This window comes from Vanacampus margaritifer, chromosome 5 (assembly GCF_051991255.1).
Source record: "Vanacampus margaritifer isolate UIUO_Vmar chromosome 5, RoL_Vmar_1.0, whole genome shotgun sequence".
Lineage (NCBI taxonomy): Eukaryota > Metazoa > Chordata > Actinopteri > Syngnathiformes > Syngnathidae > Vanacampus > Vanacampus margaritifer.
In genome coordinates, this window is record NC_135436.1 from 10,871,842 (window position 1) to 10,894,715 (window position 22,874).

The following is a 22,874-nucleotide window of genomic DNA, read 5'->3' on the forward strand; positions in this document are numbered from 1 at the left end:
TCCCTATTCAGTGTATTTAGATCCAAACTTTACCGGCTGTCATTTTTCTCCCCTTCACTTACCTCCATGGGGTTGACGGTGATGGAGAGGCCCGAGTTGTCCCATGTCCCGTCTTCCTCTTTGCTGGTCTCAGACATCTTAACTTCCTGCTGGTGGCTGAGATGGATACGGTAGATGCCTAACACCACCACCACCACCAGGGCGGCGATGCACATCACAATGACCACCGTGGCTGCACTCGGCATCCCTGGCAATGAGATAGATGGCAAACACAATTGGAGAGTCAGAATAAAATCCAATTTAGCAGTGTAAACTTGTCCATAAGAACCCCTCAGTAAACAAAAAGCTGGGACTTTTTGGGGGGCTTTTTTTTTTTTTAATTTATGTTTAGACTTTTTTTAAAGGCTATTTTGGTTTTATTAATTTTTTTATTTTTGAAAAACTTTTTAAAAGCCTTTTTGGGGGCATTTTTTGTTACTTTTTTTAAAGGACTGGGATTTAGGCTTTTTTTCTTTTCCTTTAAAGGCTTTTTTTGTGCTTAAAAAAAGTTTGTTTTTAAAGGGCTGGGATTTAGTTTTTTTTCTTTGTCTTTTTCTTTATTTATTTTTGTAGGCTTTTTTAAAGCCTTTTTTTGTCCTTTCTTTATTTTTGTAGGCTTTTTTAAAGGCCTTTTTTCCTTTCTCTTTTTTTAAAGGGCTGGGATTTAACTTAAGGCTTTTTTTTTAAAGGGTTTTTTAGGGGCTTTTTTTCCCCAAAACTGTGGTGTGCTTGTAGACAAAAAAATTGCATTAGCCTTGTCTTGTACAGACATAGAAAGCTGGGATTCAGGCTTTTTTTCCCTTCAATATAACAAATTTCCATCCATTATTTTGTTGAGGGTCACATGGAGCTGGAGCCTGAGCGAAAGGTGGACCACATCGCCTGCTTGCCAGTCATTTCAAGGTCAAATATCGTATAGAAAGAGACAACTATCCATTCTCGTATTCACATTGTCACTGAGTAGCAGTTGAACCCATGCTGCCTACACAGAAGAGATCTGAGCAAACCAATATATTAGTTCTAGTTGGTGGCTAAATAAAAGTTTAGTGGGAAAAGTTTGGACCCCTTCACTAAAATTTTAAATGCAAAAAGCTCATAAGACTGTGTAAAGTTAATTATATTTCTATCATAGGCCAAAGCCATTTTTCACCAGACTACAATCAAGATATACTGTGTTCATTTAACTCTGGTTGCTATGCAGCCCACAGCTGCAAAAATGGAGCATAAATTCTCTTTAGTAACGTTCTCACAACAACAACAACACCACATGGAGGTCGCTTCATGATCTGAAATGTTTATTTCTCATGTTCTGATCTTTATCCTTCTGAAAGAGCCATTTATGAATCTGGCCTCTATCCTGCTGCTGCTGTGTGTGTTTATTAGGAGCCAGGCACTTCTCAGATGATCATTTATTTGATTTTATTGAGAATCCCACCCTAAAACTAATGACTTTCAAGGCGCCATACTTCATGCAGCCTCTTTAAGGCAAGTAGCAAAAACATTTTTGCATGAATAGACATACTTTGCCCAAATTTGCATTTGGGCTGAACAACTACAGTCATTTCTGGACTACATACAAGCTGCTACTTTTTTCACTTGCATTCGACCCTGCAGCTCAAAGGGTGCGGCTTGTCCGTCAGATCACAATGGCGCGCACTAGAAAGAAAGCACGGGAGCGTCAGGCAGAGCAAAACAAAGCAAGTGAGCCCAAATACAGTAGTAGAGACAGAACGACAGCGAGACAATTTGCGCCCTCATTATGGAAAAGAAGTAGCGGGAACCCGGTGCGCTAACATTAAAAACACCTGCGGCTTACAGTCGGGTGCGGCTTATATGTGTAACAAACTCGATTATTCCCCAAATTCAGCTAGCGCGGCTTATAGTGAGGTGTGCCTTGTTGTCCAGAAATTACTGTAACTGAATACAAATCATTATGTATTAGAAAGCAATTTTCAGATTACAAAGGCTGCAATTTGAAGGGAAAATGCTTCATTTACTGTACAAATTACTAACATCTATACCATTTTATTCATATAGTACAGTTCTGTTACCAATAACTGACTGCCCACTTTGGCCCTCTGTCTGACCTTCTTTTCTGTCCCTCTTCCCTTTGAAACATTCACACACAAGCATGCACACACACACACACACACACGCACACACATACAGTAGCACTCTGATATCTGCAGTGCTAAGTAGAATCCATTGGGGTCTGATGAATAATTAAACCTCATGTGACAGCACAAGACCAATGTCTCGCCATGTTCTCTTGACTTAAGAGCACTTGGATGCGCCTCTCCACTTTCCCCTGCATGAGAGTCGCAGTCTGATGAAGAGTCTGACAAGGAAGTAGAAAGTCCAACAGACTTCACTATGTTAACTGTGTGGAAAAACAGCAAAAAATAACTTCACAGGATAATTTTACTGCAGTGCAGTGGTTTGGAAAAAAATTAATAAATAAAAAACTCAATTCAATTGTTTGCACTCTTTGCTTGCTCTTTTTAGTATATTACAACTGTGAGTATTGTTTGGGTAAATAATTTGAAATAAAAGGGTTAAAAAATGTTGTTGTTGTTTTTTTTTTTTAGATATTATCATATACGGATTTTACACTTGATTCTCTTTAAAATAATATATAATACATGGACGTACCTAAAAAAAAGTTACAGACATTTCATGTTGGCAGGTTGCAATCCCTAGTTTTGAGAAAAACGGGGTGGAAAAACATGTTGACCTGACATTTTCAAGAACTGCTAAAAGATCACGGGAAAATCAATTCCAATAACAGGTAAGGCCATTGTCCGAGATTTTAACCCTTTAAAGGTTTCTGAAGTTTGGCCTCTCATCAGATGAAATCAGCCTCAACTTTGAAGATCACATTGAGCTTACAATTCATCTTCTGGGGCATCATCACACAATGTTTGGTTCTTTTAGTGTTTGCTCCTTGTGGTATTTTCTTGTTTAAATCAGGTCACATTACCGCAGTTGGAAATTTGAAGTAATTTTGTGTATATTAAAATATTATTTGCCATTTAGTGTGGTCTGTGACAAGTAAGTTTAGGATAACTTATCATGCATGTTAAGTTTCAAATGCATTTGGTCATTCAGTATATAAAAAAAAAGAAAATGTGATGATGGTTTGACACAGGTTAACCCCCCTCACCCCTTCCCCAGCGTAATACATAAGGAACACAACACTACAGTACAGTACTGTATTTACAAGTCCCTCCATTTGTGCTGTGTGCATTTTGGGGCGGGGAGACTCGCTTTGGGAGGACGCTCACCATCATTTTTCATCCTCAAGTTTCATATTTCAAAGCTGGTATTTGATTTTAATTTCATCCCACTTAAAATAGAATAAGTGAACATTTTTGATGATATTCTGTGACCCGGGCAGACAGTTCATTTGGGACTCGTCGATGAAGTGCCGTGTCATTTTTCATAGACGCTGTCTTATGATTGAACATATCGAGGAGTGATCAAAACAATACATAATTAATACATTAGACTGCATTACATACAAGGCATTACCGCACTTCACAACTTTAATTATACTCATCCCAACTCATTGTCACTCTGCTCTGGTGTGAGCTGCTTGAGTTGTGTTTAAAGGTAGAAATAGACTCATTAATCTATTTTGGCTGGGAGCACATTACTGCGTTTCTACTATTAGAAACGGGAGCGCTTTATCGTTCTTCTACCTTTAAAGCCGGGAAAGCGGGTACGTTATTACGTATTTAGTTTTATTTGACAAATTTTCCATCTCTTAGCCAATGAAATGCAACAAAATATACACGTGATGGTGACGTGGACTTCATAGCATGTCCTGGAATTTTGTTCAATGAAGTTATGAAATAAATGACGATGATAAGACGGCGAGCTGAGGATTTCGAACCATTGGTACCAGTCGACAGTGACATATTCTTAAGATATATGTTTGTCAACAATGAGGATGTTGAATATTCCGATGGCTTTGAAACTAAATAGATGAAGAATAATTACCATTTGATTCCCATATCTCTCGCTTTAGGCCGTATTGGGTTAAAGGGAGAGATCCCGGAATTGAAGATGATCTGTTTGGATTACAAACCACATTATCTGATCAATGATGACATTCGCTTCTGCTCCAAGGTAGGATACCGTGTTATGACGTGCGCCATTCTGTTCACTTCCGTGTCAAATGGTTACATTATGGGGTTTTTCGACTTTTTTTGGTTGCTATGTTCATCTATATAAAGTAATTGTGTGTGACATTAGAGGCGAGGAACTCCGGGTTATTTGGAGGCAGGTTTCCGAGACGCGCGGCGAGCTAAAGTCGACTTAAGTTTTGTGCTGTTGAGAAATGAAAATAGAAACCTCAAGGATGCTATTTTTGGAGAAATCTCAAAATCGACATTTTTGTCCAAACGATCTATTTTTGTGTCTAGCTCAAAACTAATGTTGCCGACATGCAGACCCTTTTGCCGTGGGTCACATATGTGATGCGTTTTTACACAAGCAGGCTTATGTTTCTGAAAATGAAAATCGATAAAAATAATAATAATAATACATTCAATTGACAGCTCAAGTCAACACAATTTAAAATGAGAACTAAAGACAATACACAAGTTGGTGACGATGACATGCCGAGCATTTCAAATGTGTTTTCTTACCTGAGCTATGCTCGGGGTACAGTTCATCAATCATGGATGGGCGGTGAACTAACTGCATGTGCTGAGGTAGAGCCACGGTCTGACTGACATGTTCTCTGACCTCTGAACTGTGGAGTATGCTCACCTGTGGAAAGACAGAATACATCGTTTAGGTTCCAGCCAAAAGAACAATAGTCCTAGTAGATACAGTATTACTTCACATAGCTTTGTGGAGTCGTGTAGCTAGCTAGCTAAAAAAAAGAATAACTCCGTCCTCTTTCTTTGTCTTCATTAGGGTCATGGGTGTGTTTGAGTCTACCCCAAAAAGGTACACCCTGAACTGGTCACCAGCCAATCGCAAGGTAAAGACAACCAACTGTTCACACTCACATTAGGACAATTAAGACAGTCAGGGTTGTCAAACTCATTTTTGTCGGGGGCCATATCATAGTTATGGTGTTCCTCGGAGGGCCATTATGACTGAAGCCCAATAAATGTATGATCGCCTTATATTACCACTTATACGCAGCAAATGTAGATATACTGTAACTAATTTTGAAATCAGAAGCCAGTAAATAATTGTTTACCCATTTTTCCATTTTATTCTAAAAGAGGGACTGTTAACAACAACAAAAAAAAATCAATATCTCATATCTCAGTGTTGTTAAAAGTGAAGACAATTTGCAAGTACCATGAAGTCAACGCACATGATTTGCCTTTACGGGCAACATAAAATGATGTCGCGGGCCAGATCTGGCACCCGGGCCTTGCGTTTCACACCTGTGATGTAGAGTCTTCGATTGACCTAACATGGATGGTTTTAGGAAGTAAAGAAGAAGCTGGAGAAAACCCAGGCAAGCAAAATGCATACAGTATATACTCCAGGTGGTGAGAGCCAAGATTCAAACCGAGGACCCGTCCATTGTGAGGCAGACTTTGTAACCACTGGTACACCATTGCTGGCCACCATGCTGCCCAAAAGAAACATGTACTATATATTGCTAAAATATAAAAACATTTCACTATGTTTCTTTTGGAACAATCAAATATGCAATATATTATTATTATTACAAATATTCTAAAATACATGGTGATTGGTTCCAAATTTCCTGTTTGTACACAATGAGATGAACTAGTATGACAAGAAAATGTGAGTGTGGAATTTATTTGCTACGACTCTTACCTGCTGTCACACTCGATCTCAGTAGGTTAGATATAGAAACACAATAAATTTGCCACCTTGCCAGCATGTTTCTTCACTTATATTTCCTGCACTGACTGTATCATCTTACAAAAGATACTAGGATTTCTTTATTTTATAGCTACAATAGCAAAGAATCAATACAAAAGAAAATGCTCTAATTTTACGTGAATATCTGCTTGATGTTAATATTTCCAAACTCCTCTTTTTAAAAATAGTTCTTAATAGATTTTTTTTCTTTTTCTGAAATCAATGATATGCAAAGGCTGAGGCAATTATTAATAATATGAGCAACAGATATGGTACATTTATACACGTTTACATTTACAACGGCCCCTTCGAGGCCAGCCTTAACACTGTTATTGCCTGGGGAGAAAATGAGTTTGATAACCCTGCTATAAAGCATAAAGCGGGAACTCGACCTCAGAACCCAATTAGTAACTTTATGGCAGAGTTGTTCACATTTTAACAGAATGTGTCATCGATTTTTAACTTCATGTTACTTTTAATGATCAAGCTAGCTGTCGTTGCACTGACCTCCAAGTTAAATTCATTGCTGGTGTAGCGTCCATTGAGCTCCGAACATGTGAGACGAAACCTTCTCTCTGTTAGGTGCGCTGGTCGCCAGCTGTAGAAACGCACCTCTCGGATCACATCTTCATAATTAGCCATGGAGTCCACACCTGGAGAGAAACATGAAAATAAACAAGGGGAAATACTTTATATATAATAATATAATGTAAGGCATAAAGAGCACATACGTGCATCTCAATAAATTAGAACATCAAATCCCAATATTAAGATACTTAAAAACTTCAGTAAAGGCTGGGTGTCAGTCATGTCGTTAATTCTGAAAAACTGTCATATCGTCGCTGCTATGTGAAAAACGTCCATTTTTTATTTTATTTTTTATTTTACGTTATTAGGAAGAAACTGAATGCAGACATCCCAAAAATGGAAAAATTCAAAAAAAAAATCACATATTAGTGATGATATGCTTCTTTCATAGTTAAAGCCATTCTAATTTCTTGGTGGTACTATTTTGTCAAAATTATGACATTTATTAAAAATTGTATTAAATAAATATGAATCATTATTAATATCAACTCTAAAATATTTGAAAGTGTGAGTTTTTGTTGACTAAAATTGCAACATAATTAACTCTATGATGTGACTAAGACAAATAAGTATTATCAGCCAAAAGACGAAGACAAAGACTAAAATCAAAATGGCTGCCAAAAACACCACTCCAAAAAAGACTGTAGAAATTTGAAGAAAAAAATATAGTAAAAAATTATTAAAATGAAATAAGCAAAATTATGTGTCAAGAGAACAAGAAAAGTTTACTTAAATTTACCTGTAAAATTTTGAAAAATAAGAAAATAATACTAGGACCCATATCAACCACTGCGGGTCTTGAAAATAGTATTTTCAGACTAAAAACATGTAATGTCGACTTTTTTCAAGCTGTAATAAATATAACTATTTTCTTAAATTACAAGAGTATTTTTTTATGCTCAGATAACTTAGCCTGAGGTCCCATTTTCTTTGTCATGACCCAGCCAGGAATTGAACCCATAATCTTCAAGTCTGAGGGTAGGCACTCTACCACTAGACAACTGAGCTGGTAGTGAAAGACGGAAAAATTAGCTTAGTGAATATAACAAAATGAACCATATTGCACTCGTCTGTTATCATACTTGCATTTTTTTCCCCTTTTATCTTACTACTAGATTATGCAAAATCTTAAAACAAGAAAACTCATGAAACCCCAGTTCAGGACCTTTGATGTTGGTTAGTTGTCATCTTAAAATGTGAGAAATGCTTGTTTGAATCCTCACAGTACTTAAAACTGGCTGTTAACACTCAATGCCAAGACTGCTTGATCAAATAAGATAATAAAGTAATAAGTATCTTAAAATAAGCACAATGATCTTGCCTGACAATTTCATTTTAAGTAAAAAATAACTTGTCAAATCAAAATAAGCAAATTTAGGTTAAATTTAAGAAATTATTACTTACTCAAGATTTTAGTTTTTGCATTGCTGAGGTGTGGCATATTGAGATGTTGATAGAGGATGTGGTTAATGCACAAGTGTGCCTTAGGCTGCCCACAATAAAATGCCACAGGTCAGTTTATGAAAATTGGGTACAAAAACAAAAGTGCTTTTTATATTTTTTATTGCATATAGAGGACATATTCACTGCACAAAGTGATATATTTCATGATAATTATTATTATTTTTTTGATAATTAAAGCTTAGTGCTAACAAAACCCCAAAATTCACTATCATTCAAAATTAGTTTTAAAGTAGAAATTATAGGCAGGGATTGCCCTTCTGAAAAGTTTATTCCTATGAATTGAATTAATCGGTTTTACTTAATGAAGTGGAGTACTAAAAACAATGTACTTTTCCACAATATCCAAATTTATTGTGATTTTAGCGGAACCACCCCACACATGTTCAGGGCAATTGATGCACCTTATAATAGTAACTAACCATATACGGACATCCCAGATGTGGAATTAGTGGCATCCAGATGTTTCCCAAGCAGAATGCTGCGCTGCAGTTGGAGTGACTCCTGGTCAGGCCTCAACTCTTCACCCAACACCAGGATGTCACAGTAGTCCAAATTGTGAATGATCTCCTCCAGAATTCCTTTTCTTTGGTCTACATACACACAGACGCAGCTTTTGAGCTCATGTGAACTTGTGAAGCAACACCTACTGTATAATTGAACAAATTCTTGATGACCGGACTATTTGCACATTTTGGTGTGATACTGTCACGCTGCATTGAGGCTTTCCTGTGAGAGGTCCATACACATTCTGAACAGCAAACAGCACAAACTGCAACGCGGCGTATCCTAGATGTCCACACCAATTACTCGTGACACACACACACACACACACACACACACACACACACACACACACACACACACGCATACGCACACACGCACACAGTGTCTTAAGAGGCTGTTAAATGTGTAAAGCTGCTTCCCACTCTTGGGAGGGGGCCGTGAGGAAGAGGGCTGGGTCATGATACAAGTACTTAGACTAGCAGTAAGACTGTGATTACCGCCTCAGGGGACTCGTTACCACAGCAGCTTATAACTGTGTGTGTGTGTGCGTGTGTGTTTACGTTTAGCTGAGTCATAAGAGGTGAAGCAGAGAATAGGGGATGAGTGAGCAAAAGTCATAATACACTTGTTGTAAATGCTGACTTTCAAATTGAATCCAACACCACCTTTGTGGGCATGAATTCAGGCGACTTGATTCACCGCCAATAGAGGTGGTGCGCGAGAGGCGCAAAGTTCTTGACATGACAGAAGAAGAAACGGATTTGCTGGAGTCCATGCAGGAGGCCGAAACTTTCAAAGTACGGACTTGCAGAAAGGTCGCCACAGGCGGATGATTTCAAGTTGGCTAAGGAGATCACAGATCTGTGAAGTGGGCACTTGGAGACCACCATACAACCTGATCATACATGTCCGTGTGTATTCTTTTATTTATTTTTGTATTTGATTCCTAATATGTGGTGTCCTTTGTATAATATTTTGTGTTTCACGTCATATAAGTAGTGTCTGACCTTGGTTGAGGATCATTGAGGAGGCTTGCATTTGATTTCCATGTACTAATCTTTGAAGGTCAAAATTAACTATTATGTGAATAGGTACATTCCTGAAGAGTAGTCGTGCTCACAATACAGTAAAGTGGTCTCCTGCCCCAAAACACTTTCTTCTTTACGCAAGCTTTGCTGAATTCTCATCGTTGAATTTAGCACTGAAGAATTTGGATTATCATGGCTCTGAGGATGAGTGATTGTTGTGCTTTGTGAGTGTCCAGATCTAGTGTCTGGGTGATCACCAAACCCCTCATAGCAGCTTTTCCACAAATTTGATCATAGATACCCCCTCATCCCTCTTCAGAAAGTTACACACGATAAGCTTTTCTCATCTGGATCTGCCTTCTTGATTGAAGAGTCACTCACTTTTAGCATCCTGAGCATCTGTTCCATGCTTTGGACATGGTCTCCCGTCTTTTTAATTCACCCCCCTGCTTCCATCATTCCTTGGTTAACACCGGCAAGCTCACATTTAAATGTCAGTTATTGACTTGTGTCTTTTGTGAAAGCCCCGTATCTCCTCCGAAACTTTTATCAGGCCTGTGTCATAGCTAGCCTGAGGATTAGCACTCGCTTTAGCCTCCTGTGTCAGAGAGCTGCAGTATTTTTGACCCAAGTATAAGTTTTATCGATGTTGTTTTCTTCTTGATAATTTAAGGAGGTGAGATGTATTATTTCTCAAGGAAGCTTTACTTTCCTGTTTTCAGCTAGTTATCAGTTTTCTTTGGTGATGTTTGGTTACGGAGTTACAAGAAAAATTACGTGAACCCTTTGCAATTGCATGGATTTTCCCAAACTATTAGAAAAATGTGATCAAATTTCCTTTAGTCATAACAATAGACAAACGTGATTTTGCCACCCCATGTTGAATCAGTAAAAAACACTATTGAGGGGTATTGAAGAAAAGCTTGTTTGTCTTCTGTTGACATAGAATCGTAGGTCACATTTCATGACCAATTTATGCAGAAAAACTGGTAATTTCAAACTGTTGACATACATTTTCTTGCAAATATAGTGTACCGTTTGTGAGGGATAGAGCTTTGGCTTGCCCACAAATAGCGAAAATCTGTGTATAATTGATGCCCATTGAAATACATCGCAGAAAATTCTTCAAAATAAAACTGATAAACATTCAATATATATTTTCCACAAAGCAAGGAAAAATACAAACACCCACCCCCCTTCAATTTTTTTATTTTTATTGGAACAGCCCCCCCTTCCACACACACACAAAATTGTGAGTATTCAGGGTTTGACTGAACCACAAGGTACACAATAAATTTTGTAGAGTAAATTTTTCTCTGAAAATTACTATTCAGTCCCAGTCTAAACAGAGTAAAATTTATAGAGAGTAAAATATTCAAAAAACACTCAACAGTTGAGGAACGATCACAGAACCTTCAGGTTGGGAGACAGCCAATCTAACCACTAACCCTTTCTACTCATATTCTGTGTAAATATATTGCAGGTGTCAGGTGGAATCTTCATACCTCAATTTTTGGTCTCCTTTTGGACACACTAGCAATATGTTAACTAACAAATCTCGCATCGTTTAAGTGGTAGAGTCTTTCATGCTGAAGGTAGTGGGATCGTTCTTCAAACCTTGAGTGTTTTTTTGGGGGGGGGGGGGGGGGCTTACTCTCTTCTAAATGTAAAGTTTACTCTGTTTAGAGTGGGACCAAATATAGTCTTTTTAGATTAAAATTTACTCTAGGGAATTTACTGTATCCTATTTCAAGTACTCAGTGTTCCATGAAGATGAGATGGCATAAAACACTGCTGTTTGATCATCATTGTGGAGTCACTTGAACTTTTTGTAATGTGGCCCCAAAGTTAGCAAGTGTCATGAAACTTCCCAGGGAAATAACGAGAGACTGCTGAAGTCACTTTGTCCTGAAGGACTTTGAGGCAAGGGTATGAACGGCGACTAAATGTTGAGTACAATTATGAGTTAATAAATGAATTAAGGACCTTGGCTGGCCTTGAGAAAAAGACTCAGACTAAGCCTTGAAAAGAATTCCGAGATGGAAAAGTGAAATGAAGCAGCGCCAAGTCTGCAGTAAATGAACGACATGGAGAGCAACCAAGAGGACAATGAATGATTAAATGGGTCTAAAAGAAATTGTTTTGCATGGCCTTAAAAAGATTTTTCCTTTCAGTCTCATGAGAACACAAGATCTGCTCATTAGGGAACTTCATCTTGTGTGTCCCCAACACATTCTCTCTGCTTTGCCCCTCTCGTTCCAACGGATTCTTTCTTTGGCTTCCAACTAATCACTTTCCCCAGCTGCCGGTTCTATTTCACTGGCAAAAAGAGCTCAACTACTCCAACCTCTAAAGCACTACAGTGATGTTCCTTTCTGCTCTGCTTCCTTCACTGCATTATTCACAATGGAGGGCTCAGACCTCCCTCTCTCTTATCTCCTCCTAATTAGCTCTGGGCCAGGCCAAATCGGGATGTTCCCGCCACAGTGGTCAGGGACAAGAGGATTTAAATACTCATTTTTCAATGGTTTAGGTGAGTGATTCTTGGAGCTGGTCGGCGCAGGTCTCACATCAGTACGTGAGAGGGTGTACTCTAAGTGGAGGAGCTCATGTAGACTAACCCGTGTCCCCAGGGGTGAGCCCTGTAAAGTGCTGCTGCAGGAGTGACTCAACATAATGGCAAGGCAAGCAGATATGCATTCAACACAAGACATTACGCTTAAACTGCAGTTTACTGCTGAAGAGATTTGGCTCTCATCCTCAGCTGCAATCAGTACTACGCTATAGTCTTGGGTGACTACTAGCTTTGTTGTTGTAATTATATTGTTACGGCAGTCATTTTGATATTGCAAAACAGTAAATACCAGCACAGATAAAATGAATACAGTAAATAAATAATGCTAATAATACAGTACATTCTTTCAGGGGGCACAAAGACACCTAACAGTATTTCATGGGTAATTAAACTTTTATCTTTGTGTGTGTGTTCCTGGTATTGAAGATATGCTTTGGTGAACAGATGGTGCTTGAAGAGTTTCCTGCAGCATTCAAGGCATCCGCTTGCAGTTTGGGATGGACTGCAGCGAGCATCAGACGAGTCTGAATGCTATTCTGAACTTGACAGGAAGCTTACAAGGAAATTGGTTAAGATGTTCAGGAACAGCATGGAATACATTAATGCTCAAGTCTGCCATGATCTGCAAGCCAGTTTTACGTCGTATTGGACTGAGAAGGTGCCAATCAAGAAAGTAAGCCTTGCTTTGAAATAAAAAGCTATTAGCTTGACTAAAAATTGCAGCTGTCAACATAGATAAGCCAAATGCTTTGTGGACAAAGATTTTATGGCTTGACAAAACAAAGATTGAACTATTTGGCCGCAGTGACAGTGGTTGAATGTAATTTGCTGTGTATTGAGTTTAGACATTGTAATGCCACAATATTTTCCCCCAGATTGGATTTGTAGCAGATTTTAGAACAATTAAAATTCAACATAAACAATCACGTTTTCTTAATTTTCTATACCACTAATCTCAATTAGGGTCATGGTTGAATTCGAGCCTATCCCAGGCGACTTTGGCAAGAGACAGAGTGCACATTAGAGGGGTGGCTAGCCAATCCCAGCGCATAGAGGTCCCTTCCAAAAATATTGGAATGACAATGTCAATTCCTTTGTTGTATACTTTTGGACCAGATTGGATTTTTCAAAGAAGTACAGAGATGAGCCACAAAAGTTTTTGAACAAAGTTTTATGGACTGATGAGACCAGGATTAATGTGCGCGATGGAAAGGCCAAAGTTTGGAGGAAGAAAGGACTCTCACAATGGGAGCAGCAGAATGAATTCTGAAGTCTGCAAAACTATTGTCAGTCAATTTACAGAAAAAATCATCTAAACTAATCACAATAAGCTTCAGCATACAGCATAAAATAACCCAAAATACACTGACAACACAACTAAGGACTTGATCAGGGGAAAAAGTGGAAGCCTGGCCAAACCAATCACAGGACCTTAACCCAACAGAGCATGCATATTACCTCCTAAAGTCGAGACTGAAGGGAGAAACAAACCCCCAGAAACAAACACAAACTGAAAGAGGCTGCAGTAAAAGCCCACAAAGGCATTTCAAATTAAGAATGCAATGCATCTCTGTCAATTATTGTGCTGTGCCATCAAAATGAAACCTCTGCCTCCTTTAGCTAAATAATGTGATGAGATTGCACTCTATTAATTACTGTTGTAAGGCCCAGTCTCCATCCGTGAACATTCACCCATCCTGAATCCTCTATAAAAAACAACAGTAGCTGTCACAAGCAATGGCTGACTGATAAATAAATGACTATACCTTTAAGTGCAAATTTGTTAGTGGGCATGTATACAAAAACTGTGCTGCATGTCACATTTGATGTTACGGTATTCTACCTGTGTTATGGGCAGCAGCTTCTCCTCTGGTGACCGTGCTGATGATGTGGAGCTGCTGGAAGAGCCGAACACCTTCAGGCCCCCTGAGGTCGGAAGCCGGTCGACTCTGTCTTTCTAATCCGGTGATGGTTATCATGGGCTCGCTGGGCTGAAGCACCATTACTACTGCCTCAATGTCAGGGATGGTGATGCAAGTGTCTTCACCAAAACACCTGCAAATGAGCCAAGAGAAAAGGAGTAATGAGGAAGGATATCTGGCAAACGAAGAAAATGGTAGAAGCCAGTTCAAGCAAATTTTCAGTGAAGTTAAAGTGCAATCTTTTTAATGATTGTAAAGCCATAGATACTTGTTTCAGTAGTGATCCAATACTGAGTAAAATTTAAACAGGTATCTCTGATACCATCTGATACCGATCTTTGTACAAATGTGTTTGTTTTAATCTCGCCTCCTGTTGCACAAGTTGTATAAAGTTTTTAGTAGATGAAAGTGGAGCAAGATTGAAGTCTTCAACACCAATATGAAACTGCTAGTTTCAGATAAATAAACACATTTTCATAATAGGCTGTATTTAGTATTTTCAAAATTTGAGTTTAAAAAAAAAATCGCAATAATCGACCGATTCATATCTGGGAATAATTAATTAATTCACACCACTAATTATTATTATTTTAGTTTCATTGTTTTATACAAAATTATTTAGTTGTATTGATTTTCCTAATTGATACTATTACTCCAACCTCAGCTCATGCAGCTATTTGTTCAAGCATATACAGTGTTTATTTCAGTACTTATTTCATAACCGTGTTTATTAATTTAAACTCCTCCAACAGCAACAGTGCTCAGCTCTGCTTAAAGCTCCGCATTTGGTGCCCGCAGCGCAAAAGGAATGATACGATGCTCTCCTCTTCTGTCCACCTCTTCATAAATGCTTCATATTCTGTGTTGTGGTTTAACCTGAAGTCATTCGCAATGTTTCTTGTGCTGCAAAAAATCTTTACCATTTCCCCACAAAAAACACAACAAAACAAACCAAATCCTGGCTCTTTATGGAGCTGAAATAACTCCACATAACTCTGTTTGCGCTTTTCCATAATGCTATTGGACAAAGTCAGACTGAGACTTGAGTGACTGACAAGCAGTGTGATGTGCCCCTGGGATTGGGCATCAAGATCCTACCCAGGCAGAAGAAAAAGTAGTTTCCACCAACCGTGTATCATTTAGACTAGTTCCTGATGGCTTAATTTCTCTCCATTGTGTTGACTGAATTATCAAAAGAATCAATATTTTGACTTGAGAAACAATGTTAGAGTAGAAAGATCTGGTATCAGAGGTACCCATATTTAAGTATTGATCACAACATTTCAGGCCCTTTGGTGTGCACTCACTCAGTAATATTAACAATGTATTTATTCAGAAATACTTTCTTCAGTGAGGAAGTAGAAGAATCATTTTAGCTGTATGTCTGCTTTGTCTTTAGTTTGTGGTACAAATACGGTTTAAGCTGAATTCCAATTTCAGTCCCTGAAAGTACAGTCGTGTATGAATGAATGGACTCGGAGTAAACCATTGGTAAAAACCTGTAGGGCATGACTTTAAGGGCTCTATTTTCGTTCCCAGCCCAAATTTGGTCCAAAGTGCAGTCTAACTGTGCGTATGGGTGAAGTTTTTCGTTCTTTGGGTATTTTCGATGACTTTGTGCTGGTGTGGAGGGCTCGGAGCGCAGTCAATTCAAGTAGCGGGCTTGGCATTGCAGGAACAGAAAAAGACTCACTGGGGTGTGTGCATGACATCGGCAGATAAACTTCAAGATCCTCCCTGGTGGATGTTGTGATGTGGGCATTTTGAAACCACCTTGTACCCATGACGTGTGTGGGACCAACCCGTCCCGCCACACCTGCGCTCTCCTCACCATCCAAACCACTCATTATTGTACCACAAGGGGGTGATGCATTAAAAATATATTTAGGATAGAAACATTGTGTCTCATTCCTGCCACAGTTGTCTGGGGCTTTCCATTTTTAAACTAAAAAACAGTTTTAGGACGTCATGCAATCTCTTTTGTTGAGGGCAAGTCTGTAAAAGTGTCTGTGTGTGTGTGTGTGTGTGAGATATGGCTGGGGGAGGTGCAATGATGCAGTGAGCCGAATGCTGTGTTGGCTCGTGGAGCTGAAACATGAACCTGGAGGAGGTCCAACTCAATTATAAAGAAATATAACAAGGGAGCCTAGAACAACTGTTCCCAGGATTAGCCCTTGTTACCTTACTTTGAAGTTATTAGAAATCAAATAAAACAAATATAAATGCTTTTGGAGAAATGATGAATTATTTAACAGTTTTTTTGTGTGGTGACCGGTTATTGGTTCATGGTGGGAACCTCTCATAGTACAAGTCGCTAGGAGAATCTGTCTCTTGTTTTGGGCACTAGATGGGCTACTAAAGCTAGACAATGGAACATACATTGCCAATAGTATCAGCATCAGTACACAAGTTCATCTTTTAACAGAAGTGACTGCCACCTCCGGATTAACGGTTCCTCACCTCTGCTTTTCACAGTAAACAACACAAACACGCATGGATGTACAAACACTCCTCAGTGAGTTTTGTTAGAAGAGTGGTGTGAAAAGTGGTATTTGAGATCCAAGTGAGAAGTTTGAGTTTTGCTATTCATTGTGTTATCTTCACACACAGCACACAGTGTTGGCATGTTTTAACGCACAGACAATTTGAGAGCCTGAGATCTGCAATTAAAAAAAAACCTTCATTTGAGTAGAAAAAATCCAATACAATGGATGTATAGATGATGAAAACTCAAAAGAAAAGGAAAACATGTTTTGTACATACTGGACAGTAGTAGTGATGCGAAGATGTCGCACTCCTGGAGTGGGAAACTGACGAGAGTTTATGTAGGAGACCTTCCGCACCGCAACGTTCATGTTTTCTAAGTCGTCTCCCTCCATCACCAGGATGGACTGAGCTGGGTTGAAGTGAAACTAAGAACACACACAAACACATTGTAAGTGATGATTAGTATTACGGTACAAATAAATGACGTGCATTTACTCCCCCCTCCCACAGTATCAGGCACAAACACGTTTGAATATGTGACAAAAAGGTCAGGGCTACTGGACAAGAATGTTTACCCTTAAAATTCCAGGTGAAGCATTAGATCACAAAAGCAAAGCTGTGATCTTCAAATGCGGTCGGAGGGATACGACTGAAGGAGACCTGCAACTATTTTTGAAGAGATGAAAGTGCTGCAATCATTTAACCTGGAGGGATTCGATCGATAAGACAAGCTCCTCCATGAATCATCATAAGGAGGATCAAATTGCTTTGTTAGCTTATTAGCTGAAAACAACCAAAGGAACATGCTTATTTCATTAAAAAAAAAAAAACATTCAAAGGCAATTAGTATTGCAGCATCATATTTCACGTTGCTGATTTTTGAGCCGTTGCCACGCGAGTTCTTTGACATTTCTATTTATGAGCTTGACCAGTGAACAGACACAATTCTGGTTAACAGGATCATGCTCTAACTCCATATATGACCATTAAAAGGATAGAGACATAGAAAATGGATGGTTGAAGTTGAAGAAAGAAAAATAAATCCCTGAGGATTTGTAGGATTGTGTGCAAATTGAACCCAGAAAACCTGAACTGTATAATTGAGACCATTTGTCCTTTAAAATTCACACTGTCCCTGTTTTGACAGCAATTGTCTATAAAGGTTTGGCACCTGACAATTTGGTGACAGAAATTAGACTAGAATTTAGACCAGGCAAAAGCAGGTCTAAGTTGTGGCGCAGGTGGTGTAATGCAATTCTGGTAGATGTGGGGTAAGTGGTCTCCAAGTGCCCACTCCACAACAAAGTGGAGATCTTCTTGAAGTCCCTTTTAAATGTACTTTGCACACGCCAATCTCCTGCATCTACATGGCATTTAGAACATGTGTCTTTTTTTGCGTTGAATTTAAAGAGAATGAGGGGAGCCACTTCCATTGGCAAACAATAGGGTAGTTTACAATTACACCCAAACTACTATTTTTTGAACAGCGCACAGCGCACGGGCGAGGCCAGTTAATTTTCTTACAAGGAACACAGGCAGGCGGCTGAGGGAGTGTATTCGTACGAGGCAAAACTTGTGAATTCACTCGCCATTTCACCATAAATATACTTAACAGACGTATTATGGTTACAAGAAACCTCTGCTGCTTTGGTGTGTACCGATATGTGACCGGGATCGAATGAAGGGAGTTTCCAGAGGAATGTCTCCGCTGGGTTCAAGTAGTGATTTACGTGAAAAATGTCACCGAAGACACCTATATGAGCTCTTTACATTTCGTCGGTGGAAATGGGCCAGCAGCTGAAAATCCAGAATCAATCGATTGCAGGTATGTTTATGGTCTGCTTTCTCAGCATTAGCCTCGCTGCTAGCTGCCTATTACAATATGCTAGCTGCTATACATCATGGTGTAAATGCAAAAAAATACCTCGAGTTTACCAAGCCACTGCTGCTTAGATGTGAAAATTAAATTAAAGTATCAGCGCTATAGAAGAACCCTATGCCTACAACAACATGCTATTTGATCAGTGTCACAAGCTGTGAGCGGTCACTGTCAACACACCACTTTAACAAAAGTAACTAGATAGAAGTAACAGCCCAAAGGTAGGCTTAAAATCTTCAAATGAAAATCGTAACTTGAATGTGTTTCGTTTTGTGAAAATTAGCTACCAACGCGATATTAGCAGTCATCTCGAGTCACCGGAGTGGCAGCAACGATCATACAATGAATCTTACCTTTCTACGAAAATGGCTTTCTTTCCACCCACTTTAAAGGTCGCCGTATGTCAACCACCGTTTAAGCTGTTCCATAGTGTGTTTGTCGATTGAACCATGTTGAAATTTCACACCTGGGACGTCGTTCTCTTCCAAAATGATCAAACGCGTGTGTCCTATGCTGTTATTTTGTCTGACTTATGCATATTAATGATGAAAATGTTACGTCATCTGAGATCAACCCTATTGTGCAAATGTCCCCCCCAAAAAAGAAACTAGACTGCTAGACTTGCGCTGGGCATGAAAATAGGACCCCTTGCGTCTTGTATCAGTTGAAATTGACTGAATGAAGAATGAAATTGATACTTGAATAGAAAATAAAGACTGAAGGGTTGAGGATTTTGACCATTCAAACAGAAAATAAAACCTACAGACTCACTGGATGTTCCCATTTTTAAGTAAATGAAAAACATGCAATATGGACAGATAGTTTTGTTGGTTCTCCTGCATTCACAATTTGAACATAGTTATTTGTGGGCAATCTTCCTTGAAAGATGGTTTGCTGGTCTGGGGATTTTGGGCTCTTAGCAGCACCGTAGGGGTCTTTACACTCTGCTGTTCCCGCGTTATTTCCAATTCATTGCTCCCCTTTCTTGCCATCGTCTTCGCATCCACTTCTGCAGTTGAATTTCCTTTCTCTTCACCTCCTCCAGTACATCTTTTCTCTGTTATTGACCTCTCATCGTGCTGTGTCAGCCCTCTACAGGCCAGCCAGATGATGTCCCTAAGCAGCACACAGAATCACGGGAGATGGCAGCTAAGAAATTAACAAATGCTTTTGTGGTTATGGTAAAGCAACTTAATATACAGTATATAATGATATAAATGATAGAGTGTTATATTGTACGATTTTATATCATACTATGATAAATACCAGAGGTGGGCACTCCGTCAGTACTGACCAGAGTTGTGAAATCCAGGCCCAGAAAGTAAGAACCCTAAAACAGTTTGGCTTTAGCCACAAGTACTTCTATTCAACTGGCACATAAACTACAATAGTCTCCATCCTGTTGAGTAGAAGCACCTGTGGCTAAAGCCAAACTGTTTCAGGGTATTCTACTTTTTAGGCCTGCATTCTCCGACCCTGGTACTGACAGACGCTTTTAAAAAATGACTAAGCACCGATCGAAGTGGGTTTTTGTCTGTCAATGTAATCATCGCTAACTGGTATCAACGGAATTCTGTGTTAGAAAGCCCACATTGTTGAATTATTAGTAGTCATTGGCATTTGATTCATTGATTGAGTTTTTTTGTCTATGAGATTTTGTTAAGAAGGTTCGGATTGTTCTAGTGTTTTGGTTTTCTAAATTTGTTTGTTATTCCAGCATGATAGCGTACGTGTCAGAGGCAGGTAGCAACTGCCTAGCAACCAGTAACCAATCAAAAGTTGCCTTACCGTCTCTCCACCAATCAGGACTCACGTTTTCGCTAGCCACTAGCGAGTCCCTTCTGGGCCATCAGTGTGCAGAAAGCTGTCGTTCGGAGCACTCGCTTCGTCCTCCTCGGCATGATTCAGTGGACTTCACAGTTATCTATCTTCCGTTAATCATTTGTGCGTCCATGAGAAAGTAAGTTTATGTTGAATATGTTGTGTATTGTTGCAGATTGGCAACAATTTGTAAAATGCTCACCTCTGATAAATACAGTATCATTATATTGTACAGACACATTCACTCATTTGCAATGTACAGGGGAATCGATAAGCAAAATTCTCAGTCACGCAAACAAAAGATTAATCGTAATCAAATAATTGGGAACCCATTCTTTTTGTGAACTTGTTACTCTCTGTACAGGTATGCGTACCTTGATGTTTTTATCCAGGCTTTCAAGGGAGTTGATGTCCAGTCCTTCTTTGCAAGCCTGCAGACAGGAAATTACTTTTTGACTCTCAATCTTTCCTGGTCGGATGGTCAATCCAGATAAGCTGCCTCTGAAGTACTGAGTAAACCATGGCTTGGTCACCTCACCACCTACACATGGACACACAGACACACATAACAAAACAGCTAATATTAGTCATGCTTAATTTTAAGTTCTGAATAACCAGTATGCAAGAGATACTCTGTTTTGTTTTTTTGACACAAGGTTGCATTTAGCTTTAATAACTGGCATGAGCAACTGTGCTATGCTTCAGTTCACCCCTTTCAAATGTTCAACTGAAGTGTATGCTTGAGCATGATGTGGAGAGCTCACAATTGGGACTTGAGCACAGTATGTATTGCCTAGAGTGAGTAGATCTTTTAAGTCTGTCCTTTAAACTCCACAAGACCGATACTGGCGATTGGTTCACAAAATAGTCAGGTTAACTGGAACATTTTAAACATAAGAGCTAGATGACCAATTTGTATGCATGAAAGCCTGATGTGCAAAAAGGGGTAAACGGTGTCAGTCAGCTTTAGATAACTCACTAGAGATGTCTCATTCTCCTTTCCCTACACCAGAAATAGATTCTCACTCAGAATCTCAGATTGCAAGTTTGTTGCCGTATGGATGAGAATATTCATGAGAGTTAAACTTGAAGTCAGAACTTTTAGAAGACCACTACTTGAATATTCAAGGGAGAGGATATTAGCAAAATCACCATTGAATTGCTTGAACCTACACAGATTGTCAAGTAGCAGAACAAATCAACATTCAGTCTTGTTTGCAGGGATGAATGACAAACAATGTTAAGCCTTGCAAAGAGCAGTCAGGATAGTAACAAAAGCAATCATGGTCACCTACAACTGAAGTCAGGGCAGGCCTTAGCCTCATTTCAGCATTCTTCCCGGCACTTTGTCAGACATTGTCCAGCTTGACCCAGTTAACCCAAATTCCCCGTTGGCAGTGCAGGTTCATGTATCACTGCTCAGAATGATGTATCAGTAAGCTCAAAAGCTCAGTCTGTGCAGGTGGAGACACAGCTGACTACCACAAGAAACAATTGATCATACACTTCTTTTTCCTGGTGGGAAAGACTTTCGCTGTGTCGTACACCAAAACTTGCCGCATGTTTTCAACTGCTGACACTGGGTTTTGCTAGTGGGATGAGTTTCCTTATTGCTAATAGAGCGGACAGATGAGTTTAAGATTAAGTGTCCCCACTGTGTAAATGTATTCTGTTATCTCACATACTCTTCCAAATAAAATGAAATTCAATTCACAATATCTAGAACAGACCAAACTATATCAACTCTTATCCCCCACCCCCCACCCAAGATAGCTCTAGAGAATATTAGCTATTTTTTTTATGTCCCGGTAAAGAGAAATAAAACATGTTTTGTGAATTTGACACACCACAGAGAAGAGTGTTAACAACATTGCCAATTTGGAATATTTTTTTTTATAAAAAAGGATCTGGGAGTACTTGTCGTCACTGGTTTACATGCAGTCAATATTTGGGTTATGGTAAAAATTCAATTTCTGGAACATTTGGGATAATCCGTTTAAATGCGTTGAGCAGATAAGTGTTGTTCCAGTATACACATCGCAATCTAAACTATGACGCATGGACAACGTCATTACGCAAATAGACGTCATGTCCGCTTCTCACTTTCTATGGTCAATAAAAGACATTATATTTATGTCACTCGATCACCACCATAAAAAAGTAGACGTTTCCTGCTCGCTACAAAAGTGTGCTGCTATCGCCATGTTTTGTTGACCTCTGCTTGGTTATTTCCGGCGGGTTGCAGGCCAGACGCACAGATTTAAATGCACACACATAAGTGTGTATCAATCTGTACACTGTTATTTTTTCCATAGAGACAGAAAATAACGTGAAAATGTCACAGAAAATCAAGGTATGTATTCAACATTTCAACCAAAGTTACGTTCAAATAAGGTACCCCGGTTGCGTTTAAATGACCAAATATTCGGGTTAGAAAGGGGATAACACAAAAAAAGAGCATATTCAGGTTTTTGCGCGTGTTTATATGGCCTTTCACAACCAGAATATTGCCACTCTTGGGGTTTTGAAAGTGTTATGGACTGCTTGTAACGGTGTTGCCATATCAACCTCATAATTATGGCACCCTTGCTGGGATGAAACATGAAACACACGCACAAGGCAGCAGTAAGCAAACTTCACTTTGTGCCTGCTTGCTGGGGTCCCTTTGAGAGCATAGTTAAAAAATTCTTGGTTTTAGACGCTCC

General features: G+C 39.1%; 1 protein-coding gene across 1 annotated transcript in view; it reads right to left on the minus strand.

The window, feature by feature from the left end:
• The window catches only part of LOC144052267 (calsyntenin-2-like), a 223,643-nt gene that overhangs the window by 3,160 nt on the left and 197,609 nt on the right, over positions 1 to 22,874 (minus strand). Inside the window, exons 10-16 of the mRNA XM_077566194.1 lie at positions 20,544 to 20,710; positions 16,746 to 16,894; positions 13,904 to 14,115; positions 8,373 to 8,543; positions 6,409 to 6,554; positions 4,692 to 4,815; positions 63 to 247 (exon numbers count right to left, since the gene is read on the minus strand). Of these exons, the coding sequence (XP_077422320.1) occupies positions 63 to 247; positions 4,692 to 4,815; positions 6,409 to 6,554; positions 8,373 to 8,543; positions 13,904 to 14,115; positions 16,746 to 16,894; positions 20,544 to 20,710 (1,154 nt within the window). The remainder of the gene's footprint in view (positions 1 to 62; positions 248 to 4,691; positions 4,816 to 6,408; positions 6,555 to 8,372; positions 8,544 to 13,903; positions 14,116 to 16,745; positions 16,895 to 20,543; positions 20,711 to 22,874) is intronic.